The sequence below is a fragment of the Gavia stellata genome, chromosome 15 (genome assembly GCF_030936135.1).
Source record: "Gavia stellata isolate bGavSte3 chromosome 15, bGavSte3.hap2, whole genome shotgun sequence".
In the NCBI taxonomy this organism is placed as follows: domain Eukaryota; kingdom Metazoa; phylum Chordata; class Aves; order Gaviiformes; family Gaviidae; genus Gavia; species Gavia stellata.
The window spans coordinates 889,064-909,383 of NC_082608.1; the positions used below are offsets into that span (position 1 = coordinate 889,064).

Here is a 20,320-nt window from a genome sequence, read left to right on the forward strand (position 1 = left end):
AGGCGCCGGCGTGGGGCTGTTCGGGGGCTGTGGCTCCGGAGCACCAAGGGAGCTTTTAGATGCCTGGTCCCTCAGCCGGCTGGTGGCACACGCTCGCTGGCTTTGCTGCTGCTCCCTGGCTTCTCTATGTCTGACAGCGCAGGGAAAGACCTTGTGCGAAGGATGTCTAACCGTGCACCTTCCCGTGCTCCTCCTGGAGGTCTGTGGGCTGCCTCAGGTGTAGAATTTGGCCCAGGAAATAACTAATGCCAAGTCTGTCATGCTCAGGGGGGACAAGGCTTGCCTTCTGCACCTAGTGTGCAAGACGTGCTTCTGCCGCGAGGTTGCCCCCCCAACCCCCAGGAGACAGGGTGCCCATGGTCACAGTGTGCCCCTTCTGGTCCCTTGCTGACCCACATCTTTGGTTTCCAACTCCAGATCAGTGCAAACCCTCTCCACTACTTCGTTAGGCACCTGTTTTGATTGACCTTATGAGAACAAGGAGTCACTGGGACTCAGAATCCCACAGAATCACTAAGGTTGGAAAAGACCTGTAAGATCGTCAAGTCCAACCACCAACCCAACCCCACCATGCCCACTAAACTATGTCCCGCAGTGCCACGTCCACACGTTCCTTGAACACCTCCAGTGATGATGACTCCACCACCTCCCTGGGCAGCCTCTTCCAGTGCTTCACCACTCTCTCCGGAAAGAAATTTTTCCTACACAGGCTCACCTCCATGCCTTCACATCCCCACAGGATCCATCAAATGCCACGGTGGCAGGCCTTGAGGGCACTAATTGGCCTTAATCAACCTGAGCAGCCTCACCTGTGGATGGACTCCACACACTGCCCCCCCCTCCACTGCCCAAAGTCCAGGAGCCCCATTTAAGCTCAGGCTTGAGCCTCTGGTCCTTGCTTTGGAGGTGTTGTAAGAGTACTGGTCTGATGTCCCAGCTCTGGCCCTGTCTCTTGGATAGACCTTGGACCTATGCTGTAGGTATCTTGTCTCCTGGCTGGATGGACCCTTTGGTGTTGTAGTCCTATCTCTGTCCCCATCTCCTCCTGCTGCTGCTGAATGGATGTCCCCTGACCCACCCAAATGGATCCTGTGTCTGGTTCCTCACTTTGGTGTGTCTGGGACTGTGGACGGACCCTGTTACCAGCACCCGGCTCTGCCCCCTGTGCTCAGACCCTGTGGGACCTCACCTCCCTGGTGAGGACACTGCCTGTGCTGGGGTCACCCTTGGCTCCTGGCTTGTCCCCTCTTGCTGCTCTGTGCAGTCTGGACCTGGCAGCGAGACACCTCACCAGCTGTCTTCTCCAAGCCCGGACCTCTCTCCAGGGTGATGTGTGAGGGGCACGGTTACTCCTGCGAAGCAGAGACCCTGCAGTCTCCATCCTCTCTGGTTTGAGACTTGGGTTGTGACTTACGAAATGTCTGTCCCTGCTCGGCGTGGTGGGTTTTCTATAAAATGTTGCGTAAGCACACGCGTGCTTGGGGCAGCCTCTGGTCAAGCTAATGTACCACTGCTTTCGTAATGCTGTCTTAGTGGAATGCAGGATGTCCCCTTAGCTGCTTCGGCTCTCCGGCCGCACAGCCACGGTTCTGCTGTGTGGCTGTGGTTCTTCCATACTTCGCATTTGCGTAATCTCCACTTTTATGAGGATTGTGTCCCTGTTCACGCCACTGCAAGGGCTGCTCTTGTAGCTGAAGTCTCCCTTGGGTAAACACAGAGGTCGTCAGGACTCTCCGGGGTCACACCTCTTCAGTGACCGTCTCGGGTGACGGAGGAAGCTTTGTTTCGGAAGTGCCCTTGAGTTCTGCGGGGTGAGCTACAAGGCCACAAAGCAAATAATTTAAAAAAATAATAGAAAGAAGTGAGAGGAGCCCTCCAAGGAGGGATGTGATGTCAGCTTGCCAACTCAGACCATAGTCGGCACAAATACTTTTTTATTATAATAGGCACAAATACTTTTTTTATTATAATATCTAGGGACCTTAATGTATCTTTCTCATCACACTCTTTCAACTGAATTTATTTTTCTGATTGCTGGGTTTTATCCTAATAAAGAATTAAGGAACAAGTAAATTCATAGCTTGTTCTACTGCCTCCTTGGAGTTATCAGGACTGATTCTGTTCGGAATTAAATCACTAAAAATTAGGCTGAAATTGCTTCCATGTCCTATTCTTTTCCTGTTATCACAGCTTTGCTTTAAAAGTTGAGCTGAAGCAGCTCTCCACTGCTGTCTTTAACTCCAGGAGCTCAAAAAAGGTCAGGATTGAAAAAAGGAGGCTGAAGTCCTCCCCAGGCATCATTCCCCTGATTGCTACCTGGCACAGGAGCCTCTCCAGCGCAGAGTCTCCCTTGGGAGCAGCAGCTCCTCCTCGCAGCCCAGATCCATCCTTCACTTAACCTCGAGGCAGTTGATCAACCTCACTGGAGAAAAATGGAAAAATGTCTCCTTTTCAGCGCATTTGAGAAAACTGGCATCACATATTTTATATTTTTTTAATTCCTTAGCAAAGTGGCCACTTCCAGTTTCTGGTCTGGGCGCATCCACCCCTGCCTCTCTGCTTGGCCATCGTGGTGAGGGTTCCCTGCCCAGCCGTGGTGAGTCTCTGCTCCAGCTCCTGTGCCGGTGGGCGAGCTTGCCCAGCGACTCAGTGCTGATAACCCCCTGGGGAAAGGCTCCTGGACACATCCTTCCTACAGCCTCCGTGTCTCGTGACACTGGCAGGACTTGCTGCACAGGATGCGGCTTGGATCACCAGCTTCCAGCACTTGGTGGTCCCCAGCGTCCAGTTGTAGGAAGTAGGCTTTGGAAGAGACTCAGTTTTCCTCTATTTTTAAAGTGTCTTTCCAGGATGTATGACCGGGCACGGTTGTACCTGGAGTTGCAGGGTGAGCGCTGACACCGGGAAGGAAGGAGAGCATTGCGTTTGGTTTGTGATTGTATTCTGAGTCAACCAGAGCTTCAAAATGGAGCTGGGGAGACCACTGAGTGAGCGCCCCAGAGAAATGTGGAGGGGCTTTACGCTCAGAAAGCTGAGGTTTTAACAGAAGAAAAACTAGAATGTTTCCTATTTTAAATGGAGAAGACTCAAAGTGACTGTGTAGAAGAGAAGATAATAGGGAAAAGCTAATTCCTAACCCTCCCACCGCCTCCTTGGGGACAGGTTCCAGGCACTCGGTGATGCCCGGGTGATGCTCAGCCGTGTCTCTTCTGCCTTGGCAGCCCAGCTGCTTTTGCAGTGTGGAGCCTGTGCTTTCCTGAGCCGCAAGATGACCGTGTGGCTGTGTTTTCCAGCACAGCTGGGTGTGCTTAGTTGTCTGCTGAGACCCCATTTCCATGCATGGGGCTTCTTCTGCCCAGCTCCTTCCTCTCCACGCTGGCACCATTGCTGGCAAAGGCTGCATTTGCGGTGTGCCCCAAGTTTCCCCCTTCCTCCTCTTGCGGAATCAAGAGGATGATGTTTGGTTTTTTATGTAAACAAGCAAATTCTCCAGAGCCCATTCAAATGAAAAGGGAACTTAGGCCAGCAGCGGGGCTTTCCAGCACTCCTCAGTTAATGACTGCCCATCAGCCTTTTCCTTCCCAAAAAGTAAAAGACTAAACATCAAAGTGTCTCCAGGGAGTAGTGAATCATCTGGCTGCAATAGCGATTGGCTTGAAAACCTGAGAAAGGGGAAGCAGAGCATCCCAGGCCAGATCTTCTGCCAAATAAGCAAGCACAACTCTGCAGAAGCAGGTCCCCACTAGTATTTTTGCTTCTCAAGGTCCTCTCCATCCAGAGCAGTCTCTTCCCTCACCCTGGCTGCTGGGTGCCCCTGTGCTTGTTCAGCACCAGCACTATGCGCTGCCCTGGCTGCCCATCCAAAGCGTCCCCCATAGCTGAGGAGCGGCCGGGTGAAGCCCCGGGCCAGGGAAGACATGCCATGGGCTTGCGGCAAGACCATGCCTATCCATCCCCGAAATCCTTCTGTGCTGATCAAGGTCCAGCCCTTGGATGGTGGCTTTGCCCTAGGTGTCGTTAGGGCTCCCTTGGTCCGTGGCTGCAGGGGAGCCTGCGTTCCCCCCGCCTGAGGACATCTGCCATGACTATGACAGCATCATGCCACCTGCGCTTGGTGGCCCTGCTCCCGTGCGCACCACAGTGCCAGACAAAAATGCATCGGGAGCAGCAATACGGCCCATGTCCCCAGCTCGGCGTTGCCGGTTCGGCTGCAGCTCGCAGAGTGTCATGGTCCCCAAAAGGCTGCCTGCTGGGATGGTCTCCATGGGATGGGAGGCTACTCTGGTCCCAGATGCCGTGGCCCAGCTTTGGGGAGAGGTTCCTGCAGAGGCACGTGAGTCTGCAAGAAGGGAGCCTGGGGCAGAGCAGAGGTGGGGAGGTGGCCGAGAAGGAAAGGGAGCACCCGCAAAGCTGTGGGAGAAAGGCAAAATGCTTTTGGGGATCAGCAGGAGGGCACGAGGAGTTTATTGCAAACCAGGGAGACACTGAGTCGCTGGGTTGAACAAATGCAGGAAGGAACGGCACTTGTCCTTAGGGGTTGTGGGACCTGTTTAGTAATGCTTTATTTTTAGTCCTCCGGCGGCTACACAGCATGGGTGGCCTCGTGCAAGCTCCTCCTGGGCCAAGTCATGCTTTTGAGATGTAGGGACTCCATCTCCCCACGGGAGCTGAACCAAAGCAGAGCAGCTACAGCAGACAGACTATGTATTTTCATAATTTCTGCTAGGTGGGGAACAGCCTCGGCATAGCCCACCTGGGCTCCTTGAGTCTTCATCAGCAGGAGATGTGTCTCCTACTGCGGCTGGGGTTGAGGAGACCTGGACATGACCGGAGCAGTTCTCAGCATTGGGTGGTTTTCCCCCACGTTTTTTAAAAGGCACCCAGGGATGACACGGTCCCAGGCACAATGTCCTGCTCCAAAGGGGCAGAGGGTGGCTGGGGGTTGCCAGTGTGAAGAAGGACTTGAGGTGGCCCCTTGTGTAGTGGGGGGACCGCGGTGCTTCGGGGATCTGCATGGGACCCTGCTGCTCCATACATCCACTTACAGCCTGGAAAAAAAGAGGGAATGGGGAAATAAGCTTCCGAGCAGGGGCTGTGCGTGACTGGCAAGGACCTGTAGAAGGGTCTGGTGGGCTGAGTGGCCGGGTGAGGAAGGGGGAGTCGAGCACAGTGGGGACAAGCTGTCCCCAGGTTCACACAGAGAGGCTGACCCCCTTTCTGCAGGTCCCTGCAGGATCCAGGAGGCTTCAAGGCTGCAAAGGGAGTAAGATGTCGGAAAACCACCCAAGAACTTTGACCACCAGCTTTTCCTTCCACTTCCCTCAGCCCGATCCGGCCTCCTGCCCTGTCCTGAAGCCAAGGGGCTAAGCCAGCCTCGTCTGCAAGGGAGGGCTCAGCTGCACCCGCTTCTCCTTTCACCCCACGCTTCCCAGCAATAAACAGGGATTTTTGGTGGAAAACTTATGTTCCTTTCCATAGGAACAGCGTGGAATGTGATGCAATTTCTGGCAGTACTTGACATCTTGCAGCTTTCGAGCTGCAGAGGGCTGGTGACAGCAGCGGTCACTGTGTTTCTTGCCTAATGCTCCCCAGGGAGTTCACAAGCCATCCAACCGTCTCCAGCACATTTGTTTGCTCTGGGGCTGAAAAGTGACTTTGCATGGAAAGCCGGGCTTTGCCTTCCTTATTGCCATGAATCCTCTCTCTGAGCGTTTGGGAGCCCTCCAGTTTATGCCGCCACGGAGGAGGATTTCACTTCCCTCGTGGACCCTGTGGCTTTCCCACAGACCCGTCTGATGAATGCAGAAGTTGCTGAATTCTGTTCAATCTTTCTAGGTAACATCTCGGTCGGTAACCCTGAAGATCCCACGTGACATGGAAATCCCCTCGGCCAAAGAAAACATACATGACTTTCGCTTGAATTTGGTCACAATTCTTTGGAAAAGGGCTAAAGTGGGGAGGGGGTGGAGAGGATAAATTGCAGCATCTCCTTGCCTGAGCTCACAGTTGAGCTCCGCCGAAGAGGCTGAGTAGCACTCCGCGAAGAAGAGCCCTCGCACAGCCACCATGCTCAGTGCAGGGAAGGTCCTGGTGCTCGCCATGCTACTCACCCTCTCCCCATGCTGTGATGCAGGTAAGGCACCTCGCGGGCCACCGCTGCGGGTTGGGGCTCAGGGTCATCCCGCTGGGGAGATTGGGCAAGAAAACCCGGCGTGGAGTGGGGACGGTGCTGCTGGCAGGAGGAGCACCCCCTGGTCGGGGCAGGGCGGCAGGTCCCGGGGTGCAGGGAAGGATGGAGACTGCTCCCGGGGTTGGGTGGCTTCGGCAAAGCCGGCTGCGGGGCTGTTGGTGCTGGACCATAACCTGGAGCATCCTTCTGCCCTGGGAAGGAAGGAGGGCACCTGCGGCTCCTCATGGCAGCATCTGCAGAACTTGAGGGATGTTTTGTGCATCAGCCTCGTCATGGGGGAAGGTCTTAAAGACTGCTTTCCAAAGCCAGTGTTCACCATCTCTGTTTTCCTTCTCCAGCCCCTTATGCACCGTCCGAGTGCTGCTTCAATTACGTAAAGTTGCCTCTCCGGCGGAGTAACCTGAAGAGTTTCTACACAACTCCCAAGGACTGTTTTTCCCCAGCAATTGTGTAAGTCCTGGTAATTTCCCTGCCGCTGTGTTGTCTCCTGGGCCACCACGGGTTCAGTTCATCCAGCCCATCTGGGGTCAGGACCGGGCCAGGTCTGTGTGGCCTCCACAAGTGGTTGTCTTCCAGCATGACAGAGGGGAGGACACGACTGTCTGGCCACTTCTACAGGGCAGAGTTAAGGACACAAGTCCATCGCAGCTCCTGAAGGCTCTGCGCAGGCTCTAGAGGCACTGGGCTGCAGAATGAGCTGCTTGTAGGACACCAAGTACCCAGGGGCAGGGTGCAGGGCCAAAGGGAAAGGAGAAGGAGTGCAGGGAAGGCAGGACGGCATGGACACGAGTGGGATTATAGCTGACATTTCTCACCAAGCTTCACCTTTTATCTCGGCAGGTTTGAGACGAGGAACGGGACCAAGGTCTGCGCAAACCCAGAGATGGCTTGGGTGGGGAAAGCAGTTGAGAGTCTTCAAAAAAGGAAAGGACATCATGCCCCGTGATGTAGAGCGGGTGCCCTGGTTCAGGCTACTCAACATCCTGGTGGGAAGGAAGGTTTGCAATCATCCTCCTGGAAAGACCTGTGGAGGTCCCTCATACGGAGGGATGGCACTGACTGCCCAGAGCCCTGCACCACATCGACCAGCTGGGCACCAGCTCCCGGGGTGCTGCCGGCCCTGCCAGCACCTGCCCACCGGGCACAGCCACAAAATAAAGGTTTACTTCATGTGGTATTAGAGAATAGTGTCCTTTCTTCTCCCAGACCCAGCAACTGTGCTACTGCCAGCTGGTCGAGGCATGGATCCGGCCAAGGGGCTGGGGTGGGTTGGGGGCTCTTCCCACTGCCTCCCGAAACCTCATGGGTCTCACTGGGGCAGGCTGGGAGGGTGCTGCAGGGATGCTCTGGGCGTTTGGGTACTCGCTTCAAAGGGACCCAAAAGGGGCTGAAGACTCCTCTGAGGGCTTTTAGGTGCAAAACTGCCACCGGTTTTGGGCTTAGAGCTTTCAGCTTGTCCCTTGCATTGCTCCGTGCATGCCATGCCGGAGCACAGCCCGGCTGCCACGTCTTCCCCAGGACTTTAGCATGTCTGAGCTGTGCTGCAGAGGAAGGATTTCCCTGCAGAGCTCCCTGGGCAGGTAGGACAGACAGGAGATGCAGAAGCAGACAAGGGATTCATTCACCCATGTACCGCTGTGGAAATCCCCTCCTTGCCAGGGGCCACGGGGAGCTCACCAGTGATCCCTGCCAGGGGTTTGGGATGGGGAGGAGAATTGGATGGGCAAAAGTGAGAAAACTCGTGGGTGGAGATAAAGACAGTTTAATAGGTAAAGCAAAAGCTCTGCACACAAGCAAAGAAAAATAAGGGATTCTTTCACTCCTTCCCACCGGCGGGCCGGTGTTCATCCATTGTCAGCAGAGCAGGGCTCCACCGCGCGTAACGGTGACTTGGGGAGACAAATGCTATAAAACACTGAATGTCCCCCCACTTCCTCCTTCTGTCCCTGAGACAGTTTAATAAAGGGGAAAAAAAGAAAACCAACCAACCAAAAAAAGAAAACCACAAAAAAAATCCCCACTGAGTGGTGCAAAAGCCATCGCTCACCATCAGCCGCATGATGCCCAGCCAGTTCCCGAGCAACAGCCACCCTGGTAGCCCTGCTGCTGGTGCTCCCAGCTCCTGGGGAACGGGATTTCGGCTGCAGCACCTCCAGGGATACTCTCATGGGAGAGGCAAAACCCATCCAGTGCTGAGGGATGACCCTGATGCACTGTGGGTCTGGGAACCAGAGGTGTCACGGGCACCAAGAGGCAGGTGGAGATCTCTGGGGTGTACCAGGAGATGCTTCAACTTGAGGAAGCATTTTAAACTGTTGTCTTTACTCTTCAGGAGCCTTCAGACCATGGAGACACCCTGTTTGCTTGGTCTTGGTGCTCTGTCCCGACAGCTGTGGCATGGATGCAGCACAGACCCCAGGGCTCTGGCTGGTTGGGGAGGAGCAGCCCGACACCGTGCAGGGGGTGAGCGCAGTGTGCCTGGGAGCCCAGAGTGGAGAAAGGAGGAGCATCCCATCACCTGGAGGAGCCAGTGCTGGGACTGAGCTGGGCCTCACCTCCACTCTGGGCCTTCATCCGCCCTGCCCAGCAACGGCTCCCAGCAGAGACCTGCCGGCACAGGACCTCGGCCCCGGCTGAGCCCATCAAGAGGCCTCTTACCCCATCCCACGGTGCATGTGGGTCCCACCAACCTCTGCCCCATGCTGCATGTGGGTCCCTGGCAGCTCCCCAGCCGGGGGCCATCCTGCTGAGCAGGAGCAGGTCCCCACAGGACCTTGCCCTGCCAGGCTGCCTGGGAAGGGCTGGCCCAGAGCATCCCTCCTCCCCGTTGGCATGTGCTGGAGGTGCTGTGCCAGCAGTGCACAGCAGCCCAGGCCACCAGGAGCAGGACAAAGCTGGGGCTGAGGAAGAAGAGGCAGCTGGTACCCCTGAGCAGGGGGAGCCAGCCATGGGGTACCAGCCCCATGGCATCCAGCATGGTGGGGCCAGGGCCAAGGGCTTGGGCCATCCTTTGGAGCTGCCTTCTCCAACCAGCGAGGTCCTCTGCGGCTGCTGTCGCCTGCGGATGGGGACAGGACCAGGGCTGTGAGGCCACTGCCAGCACTGTGCATCAGAAACCCCCAACAGAGAGTCCAAACCCAGGACCGGAGACGGGCACCTGGCTGAGACAGTGGTTGTGGGTCCTATGGGGAGGTCTGGGTAACCCAGGACCTGCTGTCCTGGGAGAGCCCTGGACAGCTGTCAGGAGAGGGCACCAAGACCAAACAACCAGGGTTTCTCCATGGTCTGAAGGCTCCTGAAGAGTAAAGGCAACAGTTTAAAATGCTTCCTCAAGCTGAAGCATCTCCTGGTGCACCCCAGAGATCTCCACCTGCCTCTTGGTGCCCGTGAGACCTCTGGTTCCCAGACCCACAGGGAATGGACCGACCCCACAGACACCCCATCTCTGATCCGATCCAAGCAGGGCCCATGGAACTGGAGAACGGACACAGCAGGGACAGAATCACAGAATCATTAAGGTTGGAAAAGACCTGTAAGATCATCAAGTCCAACCACCAACCCAACCCCACCATGCCCACTAAACCATGTCCTGCAGTGCCACGTCCACACATTCCTTGAACACCTCCAGTGATGGTGACTCCACCACCTCCCTGGGCAGCCTCTTCCAGTGTTTGACCAGGAGGCACTTGGGACCCCAGGGCAGCCTTTATACTAATATATTAAAGAGTTGGGTTTTCTTCGGCTTTAATTTCTTTTTCTCTCCCGTGCATTTGCATTGCCATCAGCTTTATCTCTTGCTGATTAATTGCCCGCTGCTTAGACACATAGTCTCAGCATAACCAATAATTAATTGAACAGACACGTAGGTTACTATTACAGCCATTAGCCCTATATATATAAACTTGACCAACGTTTTAAGTAAATTTCCAACCCATCCACCAATGTCTGGTGTCCAACCCCATCTGTCAAGAGGGTTTTTTGGTGTGGTTTTGGTTTTTTTTAATTATTATTATTTTATGAAAAACTTTTCAGTGGCTTTGGATTGTTTCTATTCTTTGCCTTGGTCTACACAGAAACAACAACTGGTCTTAATGAGCGCACAAACCCATCCTTTGGCCTCTAACAGATCGTCTAATGCTAATGGGTGTTGAATCACCATTTGAGAGCTAGATTTGACCTCTGTTTGTAAGATCTTTTTGCTATCTACTGTAGCATTTGTAATACTATTTGCCTTGACACATTTGTTATCGCCTTTTCCGATTCTGTTATCCTTAGCCATGGCAAGAAGGCTTTGCCGAATTTATGAAAGTCGGTTATTGTTATAGTTTTGCCTTTGCCTATTTGGCCATGGTGGATGGCGATGAAGGCTTCCTCCAGAGAGGGTTTTGGTGACATCAGTGTCAGGGACCAGCATCCCCACTGCGCAAGTGTCTTGTGCTCTTCCATTTTCTTTGGCGTTTATCATATGTAGAGCCTTCACATACCCTGTTAAACTAATAATTTTTATGATTACCCACTCAAAAACCGAACATTGTATGAATCAGAGAATATTTCCCATCTTTACATTGGGGTTTTTTTTGTCCGTGCCTACCCATTTTAATTTCTAAAGTAGGGTTTTTCTTCAGTCAAAAAATCAGTTATAAAGTCTAGTGAGGTTGCAGTTGGTTTGGACACCAATAAAATCATGTGCACAGCCCGTTCCTCCTCTTCGCACTACACAGACGGCTGCCTGTCTTTGCATGTGCCTAACCAGGCAAAGACGGGGGAGGCCCTGGAGCTCCACAGCTGGAGAAGAGGCTGTGCCACCGGCGGGCATGGCCCGGGAGGTTGCCGGCAGCACCCCGGGCACGGCAGTTTTGAAAGGGCTGGAGAAAACTAAAGCCAAGCCCAAAGGTCCGCTGCTGGGGCAGGGACCCAGAGGAAAGCCCAGTCCTCCAGAGAGCCTCACGGGGCCTCTCCAGGCCTCCAAATACCCCACGTGCACTGGTTTGCTTTATGAAGAGCAGATAGTGGAGGCATCTACTAAGGGTTCTGATGGGACTGGGGACAGGATTAATTAGCTAGGGGAAAGGAGGAGTGGCTGTGTGCCTCAGACAAGCCTGAAAAGGGAGCTCAGAGCTTGGCACATGAGGTTTTCTGTGTGAGGAGATGTTGGCTGGAAAAAGCCATTAGTTCAGTTCTCCCTTAATTACAGCCCTTCGCCTTTAACCGATGTCTAGGAGGTGGTGTGACCCCGGTGGCTTGTTGGACTCGAGGGTCTGTACATCGGGGACGTGGTAGGGGCTGCAAAAGGGAGGGTAGGAGAGCCGGGGGGGGCGATGCAGAGACTGGAGAAGGGGGTTCAGGGCTGTGTATCGGGTGTTTTCTTCCTGCAGAGCCCTTTCCTGGGCCCAGCTCTCTGCACGGCCACCCTGCCACCGGGCCGGGCCACCGGACCCAATGTCCTGCAGACCACATCTTCCAAACCAGAGTTGTCAGCACATTTCTTTTGTTTCCTTCTCCTTTCTTCTTCCAGAGAAGTCGTGCAAACATGAGATAATCTTCAAGGAACTCCATTTCCACCTTTCTTCTTGTCTGAGAAGCCCTGGCTTGCCTCATTGCCAAGCCACAGCTAGGTCCCCTCCCGTGCTCCCACTCACCATCATCCCACGTGGATTCCCACAGGCTCCTCGCCCCGTCCTCGCATGCAGACCGCAGCTGCATCTCGCCTTGCCAGGAAGCAGATCTCTGCATGGAAGCTGGGCTGATGTCCACCCGTGCTCCGTGGTGCTGCTGTCGGGGTCTGTGCCACCCACCCCTCCTGCCCTCGGGGTCCTCTCTGGGGTCTGGGATGACTCTCTTGGGGTTGTGGTAGGGTTTGCCCCATCTCCCTGCAGAAATGACCCATCTGTGCACTGGTGACCACAAGTGTCCAGCCCTCTGACCCGCTCATTTCAATCCCATCGCGGTGTGGGAGGCAGAGGCAATGCTTGGGCTCGGACTTGGGCTCAGACCCAGACTCTCCTCAGACACCCCACTGCCATTGCTCCATTTCTTCCCCTTCTATAAGGTCTCCTGAACCCACCAAAAGCATCTCTGCCACCCCTTGCTCCAGGGTCCCTCCTAGTTCGGTCCAGTGTGGCTTCCGCCTGACAACATCCCATCCCATCCCATCCCATCCCACCCCATCCCATCCCATCCATCCCATGCCATCCCATCCCATCCCGAGTGCTTCATTGCCTAACCCAGTGCCCTTGGTGTGGCCGGGGTGGTTGGGGAGGCTGGTTTGGGGGGGGACTCGTTAGTCACTCGCCTTTGACGACTCAGGCAAACCAGCTAAACCTGTCAGTGACCTGTTCCTGCTCAGAGATTTTGGGTTGTCTCTCCTGTTAGAAATAAACAGGCAAGCATTAGACTTGATGTCTTGCCTTCACAGAAAGTTGTTTTTAATCTGTTTTCCTGGGTAAATTTCGGTTCCCCCAAAGCCTCCTGGAAGCTCCAGGCAGCCTCGTGGTTCTTCCGCAGAAAGCAGAAGTGTCTGCCTCACTCCTCAGCCTCTTCCACCCGCCTCTGGATGTGCTCTAAATAAACGACGACAGAAATCCCCTTGTCCCAGGGAAGAGGCTTCTTAGAACACGTCCGAAATTTTTGGAAAAGCGGTTGAAGTGGGTGGCATGCAGAGGATAAATTACGGTGTGGCGATACCCAAAGCCACAGCCATCGGGCAGGGCGGCACGAAGCAGGACAGAGGAAGAGCCCTCACGCAGTCACCATGCTCGCTGCAAGGACGGTCCTGCTGCTCGTGCTGCTCCTCACCTTCTCCCTGCACTGCACCGTAGGTAAGGCACCTCGTGGGCCACCGCGGCGGGTCGGGGCGTGGGGTCCCCGCTGGGGACGTTCTGTTGGGGAAGTCAGGCAAGAAACCCCGGCGGGGAGCGGGGACGGTGCTGCTGGCAAGAGGAGCAATCCCCCGCTCGGGGCAGGGCAGCACGTCCCAGGGTGCAGGGAAGGATGGAGAGGGTGCTGGGTGGCCTCAGCAAAGCCGGCCCCGGGGAGATGGTGCAGGAGCTTGGAGGAGACTCTGGCAGCCGTTCCCTGGGTCTCAGCTGGATGAGCAAGTGGTTGGAGTGGGGGGAGGACGTGCAGCTCTTTGGAACCTCCCAAAACACCTTGCCAGTTGTGCCCCTGCCTTAGAAACCCCCAAAACCCCAGACCGAGCACCCCGACCTCACACCGTGCGCTTTGGCAGCTGCAGCAACGCGCTGTGGGGTGCTGGGTCCCACGGCCGTTCCCCTCCCCACCGCTGTCCATGTTTCCCAGTCCTGTGTTTGCTACCGTGAGGGGAAACGAATCCCTGCCGTGGGATGCTGCGGGAGCTGCTGAGAAGCTCCACGGCCTCCGTCCTGTGTCCGCTATCCTGCGGTGTCGTTGTCCGGCGATGCAATTAGTTGCAAAATGCCGCCAAGGGCGCTCACAACGTCTCTCCCTTCCCTTCCCAGCCCACTTCACGCCCACCGAATGCTGCTTCAAGTACGCGCAAAAACCCGTCCGACACATACAGAGTTTCTACAAGACGCCCAGTGACTGCTCCATGCCTGCAGTTGTGTGAGTACCCCCGGAGCTCCCCTCCTACCCCCGGCACGGCGTCACGCTTGGGAGCTAAAGCAGCTCCCCCCATCCCGACAGCCCGGTCCCCACTGGGAGCACATGCCTGGGGGAGGCTGCGGTAGGAAAGTAGCTCTGTGGGGTGGGCAGAGGGGGAAAAAAATCGGGTTTTGGTGCTTTCTGCTAATGCCAATGGCCTGGGAAGACGCAGACATGCACTGTCAGCCCCAGGAGGGCACGGGCTGCTGGAGATGGCTCCAAGCCTCCATCCAGGATGGGGCTGCTGGAGATGGCTCCAAGCCTCCATCCAGGATGGGGCTGCTGGAGATGGCTCCAAGCCTCCATCCAGGATGGGGCTGCAGACATGGAGGGGAGAAGCAGTGCATGTGAAGGGAACAGCTCACGGTTCATGTTTTCACTCTCTTTCCTCACTTTCTTGCTGCAGGATTGTGGCTGCCACAGGTGCTGAGGTCTGCGCCGACCCCAAAAAGCCCTGGGTGAAGAGAGCCATGAAAAAGCTTCAAAGGAAAAAATGAAATCCTCCTTCTGCCGTCCACCGTCCAACTCGTCCATCCAGTCCTCCCGTGCCTGGAGGGAGCAGACAGCGCTCGCGGCACTTCTCCGAAGGGTCCCGTGGTGCTGTGCGCTGTCACTGCAGGTGGAGCCAGCCTGTACCCCGGCGGGACCGGGTGTCACAGCGGCATGGACCAGCCAGCCACCAAGTCCCTCCCGCTGTCACTGCCCTGCTGGGATGTGCCCAGTGGAGCAAATATTTATAATAAAGACTTAATTACCACAAGCTGCTCTTTGAATTTTTCCTGATTCTTCAGCCCAAGGAGCAGATCCTTCAAGCCCACGTCATGGTGTAACCGGAAAACCCCCTTTGCCACGAGCTCCAGGCTTGGAGCAAACCGTGCCGGGTCACAGCGTGCTGCTTTAGGAACGTGATAGTGGGGCCAGGTCTTGACCCATGGGTCAAGGACCCGTAGATGAGGTTACCCTTACCCACAGGTAAGGCTATACGTCCTTACAGCATGCTGTCAGCCCCACGGGCTTTGCAGGCGCTCCAAAATTAGGTGGTCAGGAGTGGAGGGTTCAGGGAGAAGATACTGATCTGCCAGACTCTTAGTACCTCGCCAGCCTCCAAACATGCTGGTGGCCAGCGCTAAACAAGTGAGGGAGATGAAAAACAATGTCCGCAGTGCCAGGAGGGTGAGGACACAACCCTTTCAGCCGGGCGGGAGAAGAGGTGTCCCGGCTGCTGACCCTCTGCAGGGCCGGGGAGGGGTGGGAGCAGCGCGGGACCCCGGCTGTTAACACCAGGCTGATGGTCCCTCATTGCACGTGAGAGGTACCAAGCGTACGTGGGAAAACCTCTGAAAGGCGAAGGCAAGAAATTTGGCAAAACATCCCACATGACGTTTTTGCCCACGAATCATAAGCACCATGGGATGAAGCAGTGGTGGAAAGGAAAGCTGAAGCAGAATCAGATTTTGGGGGATGAACATCTCGTGGATTGTGCTTGGCTGTTTATAGACACAAAGTTTCAGGGTTACACCTTCACAGCACGTAACACCGAGGGCTACGATGGCCATGTTGTCTTCTGAAAGGAAAAATGGATCTGCAAGTAGCCGTGCAAGGCGGTAAGCTCATGGATAGACACCCCCAGTCTGCATTTCAGACTCTTTAAACATTTTACTTACTAAGCAGCCCTCCCCAATCATTCGAATTTGAGGGTTGCAAAGATTATTTCCCCCATTTTTTTTAACCACCACTGAAAATCAAAACCATGTAGGCCCACAACCAGAATCCTACAAGTGGACAACACGATGCCTAAGGAGAAAAAGCAGTTCTTGCCATGGCAGACAGCTAATCTGGACGTTTCTGACCTGCAAAAAGAGCTGTGTGGACAAGATGTGAAAGGTGTTACAAGATGCTATTGCCAACAAGAGGTGAAAATGTTGAGGAAGACCAGCAGATCATTTAGGAATACTATGGGGATGACACATTGCGCCCTCTATGAGAAAGGGGGTGATGGAAATGTGGGATAAATGCCATCTGCCCATATTACAGAGCAGCTCCTGCTGAAAAAAAAAAAATCATTATCATGATTTTACTAGGCTCTATCCCTTCATTAACAAAATAAAACGACACTCCACTGAGCACGCCGACATTATTCCTGAGGCTTTTACCACCCCGATGGCCTGGTTTGGGTGACGGGGAATGGAGTTGCGGTGACGTTCCGGACTCATCCAGACCCCAGGGACCTCCCGCTTGGGGACCACACGGGAGCTGACGAGTGAGCTGCTGCCAGGTGGGACCGTTACTGAACTCGTGGCATCAGGACCCAAGATGCAGGAGGTGGCCCATGACGAAAGGGGCACCGATCGAAAACTTCCAGGGTCTGCCCGAGGGGTTCGATCACAAGAGTGTGCTGGAAGCGTCACTTTTCCACTGTTTCTGGCAGGGCTTAGCAACCGTGGGAGAAGCTCTTTTGTAAGCGGTTTTGTAGAACGGCCATCACGTGCTCTCTGCTACGCTGAGAAAAGGGTAGAGTGGAAATACATACAGACATCAGCAGAAATATATATAGGTGTCGGCTGCTGCTGCATCATGGACTGCCCCTTAAATACCCTGTTATCAAAGCTGGGTTAGGACTTACCTGAAAGTCTTAGTGATAATTGCTTGTTCCCCTCTAACAATTGTACGTGAGGCAGCAATGTCCGAGCCAAAATGCCCTGACCATCAAGTGGCCTGCGTAATGACAGGGACACACTTCTGCTGGCGTCTGCTCACCCATGGATGGGGAAAACTCATCCCAGAGCCAGCTCATCCCTCTGGGCAGAGCCCAGCTCCTTCCACCGAGCCGTCGGTCCCAGGGCTGATGCCTCCCGAGCCGTGGGGCATCGCTGCGCTAACCAGCCCACCGTCCTGCCCCACGGCTGCCGGCGGGCAGGCAGCCCCAGCCCCGCTCCGGCAGGGCCGGACCCCATCCTCTGTCGGAGAGGACACAAGCTGCCGCCTGAGCCGGCTCCGCCGCTCACCTTCCCCAGCGCAACGCCAGCGAGCAGACTGAGAAAGCACACGGCTCCACGCTAGCTCTTGCACATGGATGTGTATTTTAATAAAAATAATTCTGTCAATATACAGCAGAACGTCGATTTCTTTACCATATTTCCAGTATATTTTCATAGGCTTTTTCTCAGTTAAAATCCCCCCCCTCCCCTTTTTGAAGTTTTCATGCGAAGCGTCAGATAACTTAATTCACAAATACTAAGCTTAGACTGAACCAATGTGCACAATTTGTGTAATGTCCATTTAGCCGATGCTGTACCGAAGAGGAGGAACCCCCCTCCAAAGGCGATGAGAAGTCCGGAGCGGCAGAAGGAGATCCGCTCTGTCGCAGCCCCATGGCGGCCGTTCCTCCAGGGCTGGTTGGAAACCTGCAAAGACCCCATGCTCCGGCTGAGCATTTCATACCTGAGTTTTGAGCAACCAGCAGAAGAGAGTTAACTGCGTGGTGGGCAGGTCCTGGGGCTTGCACCGCCGAACGGGTTGCGTGCAAGAGCTTCAGGTGCCGGCAGCCTCCTCCTGCCTGCCCTGGCTGGAGAGCCACGAAGAGCGTGCACAAGTAGGACCGAGAGAGACAATCCCCATCAAACGCCTGTGCAGAGTCCTTGGTCTGGAAGAGTCACCACACTTTTGTATTTTTAAAGTTTTCTTTAAAATCCTGATTATCCCCAGAGCTGCTGATGCTTCTCCTTTCTCCAAGTTTGAGCTTGTGAGAAGCCCAGCCTAAAAAAAATCCCCTGTGCTCCCTCCCGGGGGAAGGATGCAGCTAAAGCCCTCCCGAGCAAAGGGGTCAGAGCACGTGGCTGGACCCAAGTGGAGTGACCAGAGAAAAGGTGTCTGCCTGGCCAGGGAAAGTTCAACAAAGAGCAGAGGTCTGCATGGCCTCCAGGAATGTTTCTGTGGCGATGTGAGTGTAAATCCCACACGGGACTCGGCTTTTTGTGAGCAGGAGAGAGTTAAGCCTCCCTCTTGGAAATAAAACAGCTGACAGGACATGTGCTCCTCAAGCCTGGACGACCCCTCGGCTTGCCGGGCACTGCTACGGCTCAAGGCTGCAGGCTCTGAGCGCTGGTGTGGGATGCAGGGAGAGGGACAGACACGTCACGGTCACTCATCCATCACCTGCCACCTCTTGTTGCAGGGCAGGGAAGGATGGTGGAGAACAGCTAGTGCTTCCTCTGGAAGAGGCCTCCAGGCTCTCAACCGCTCCCCTCTCCTCCCCCGATCTGCTGTAGCTCCCCCAAAACACACCCCACCAACGCTTCCTCCAGCTCTCTGACCTACACAGCAGAGGGGACACGGCTCACAGCCAGCTTTTGGCTCTGAGTTAGAGCTGCTGCACTGCAGTTCCCTCCATCACCCATTCTTCGGGGGCAGAAGGGTCCCAACAGCACACAGCACATATCCCCTGTCATGTTCCCCTCCAGACCTTTTGCAGAACCATCCAGGGACAGAGATGTACAGCTGGAGTCCCAACACCAGCTCTCTACAGGAGACCTACTCCCCTCCGGATCCACCACTCAGGCTGCTCTAACACGGGCAGGGTCTGAAGGACGTTGCTCCATCTGCAAAGGGGACTCCCGGGGGTGGACCAGGACCACCTTTAGAAGGAACATGTTCCTTCTCTCACGGGTGCTGCACTGTGCCCAGGTCTGAAGCGTGACAGACCTCTCCGCTTACTGCCCTGTGGGGCAGTTGAAGACTGCACACTGCTTCTTCATGGAAAAGAACTTCCCAATACCATGTTGTGCACCATGTAGCTTTCATGGCATACACACACTGCTACGTAGCCTGGCTATCACGGTTCAGCTTCTCAATCAACCCCACGATAGCAGAAGGAATTCTGAAACTTGCACCTAAGCAATGCGCGCTACGTGAGTATTAAGGTACCAAAGCACCGCAGCATCACAGCAATCCAACAAGGTTTGCTTTGCTGGAGAAGGAGACCGTTCATCATAGAATCGTAGAATCGTTTAGGCTGGAAAAGACCTTTAAGATCATCAAGTCCAACCATCATGCCCGATGCCTAAGGAGGAAAATGATAAAATCAATCCCCAGAGCTAGTTACACCAGCTCTGCTTGTTCCAGTTGTTCAAGGGAGCCTCAAGAACAAAGCTATTTAAAGAATGGTAAAGATGCCTTAATAAGACTACGTGAAAAATAAGGACACAGCTCGAGGACAGGTAGAGATGTCACTATAAAAAACCAGAAGGAATAAGGAAGCAGATGGGAAAATCCTAGGTGTACGCAACCACGAGGAACGATACTCCCGAAGGGACCCGTTCTCCACACCAGTCACAGCTGGATCTCCTGGCGTCCGAATCAGGTTGGCAGCAGCGCGGCGAGCACCGCCAGGATGTCGGAAATAGAACCAGGCTATAGCACCAACAACCACCCATCTTCCATGTATCCCAAAGCAATGAGCTACAGTTCTGGTACACATGGGGGGCTGGAGGGGAGGGAGAGCAGCCACTGGACAACCTCCCCCAACAGCTGGATGCCGCGTACCCAGTGCTTCCCTCTGGAGGCCCCTCTCCATTCTTCTGGCCGCACGCAAAGGCTTAATTTCTAACCAGACTCCAAAAGAACGGCAGAAGTGCTGCAGGCTGACAGGATCCTGGATGGTGACAAAAAGGGACTGTCCCACACAGATCTGCCCCTTGAGGCCAGCGCAGCAGTAGCAAGCCGAGGAAGAGCAGTTGGGAGTTGCCATGTCCATGCTCGACAAACGAGATGCTGGCATGGGCCACAGCACTGACCCTGGTCCCAAAGCAGCTCCTGCAGTGCCAAACGCTGCAGACACCACTTCTGGTGGTCACACAGGTGGGAGAATACTGGGATTGTGGGAGGCAAAGGAGCAAGAAGGGAGACCTGGTAGCAGTGAGAAGTTTTCCCAAGACAAGCTGGCTCTGAAAGCACATCAAAGGATGCATGAGAAATAGACTGCTGCCCTCCACGCTCACAGGAGAGCTTGACCGAGAGCTCTCTCAACCCTGTAAGTCTTGAATCAGCTTTTGTTAAACACCTGCTAAGATAGGATCACGGAGCAGCACGAGGAATCTTCTGGAACAAGATGGTTCCAAAAGGAACAAGAGGAACCAAGAGGAACAAGATTTGGCTCCCCTGGTACAGGAGAGAGGTCCACAAACTGGAATGCATCCAGCAGAGGCCACTAAGATGGTCAGAGGCTGGAGTGCAAGGTGTACGTGGTGGATACACCTCCCAGAAACACTTATCCCAGCTACTCCAATGCCTCCAACTCCCAAATTGATCCCTCATCTCACTCCAAAGTTCTCCCATGTTACTGTCGGTGTGACTGCTCTCACTCACTGCTTGTGGGGACAGCATGAACCCTTGCCCATGGTGAGAAAAGCCTGGTGATGGAATTCAGCTCCATGAAGCTCTCTCTGCAGAACCACTGAAGGACACTTTAACCAAGGTTAGGTCTGGAGTTCCCAAAATGTTAACAGGCAG

The 20,320-nt window shown here is 54.7% G+C and overlaps 2 protein-coding genes across 2 annotated transcripts; both read left to right on the forward strand.

Annotated features, from left to right (window-relative positions):
- The first annotated feature begins 6,066 nt into the window (after positions 1 to 6,066).
- LOC104261014 (C-C motif chemokine 5) lies at positions 6,067 to 7,136 on the forward strand. The gene is made up of 3 exons (XM_009816922.2): positions 6,067 to 6,133; positions 6,529 to 6,640; positions 7,031 to 7,136. The coding sequence occupies exons 1-3, from the start codon at positions 6,067 to 6,069 to the stop codon at positions 7,134 to 7,136; spliced, it is 285 nt and encodes a 94-aa protein (XP_009815224.1).
- Positions 7,137 to 12,941: 5,805 nt separating this feature from the next.
- On the forward strand, positions 12,942 to 14,310 carry LOC132318284 (C-C motif chemokine 5-like). Its single transcript, XM_059825063.1, has 3 exons — positions 12,942 to 13,008; positions 13,669 to 13,774; positions 14,220 to 14,310. The coding sequence occupies exons 1-3, from the start codon at positions 12,942 to 12,944 to the stop codon at positions 14,308 to 14,310; spliced, it is 264 nt and encodes an 87-aa protein (XP_059681046.1).
- Positions 14,311 to 20,320: the final 6,010 nt, after the last annotated feature.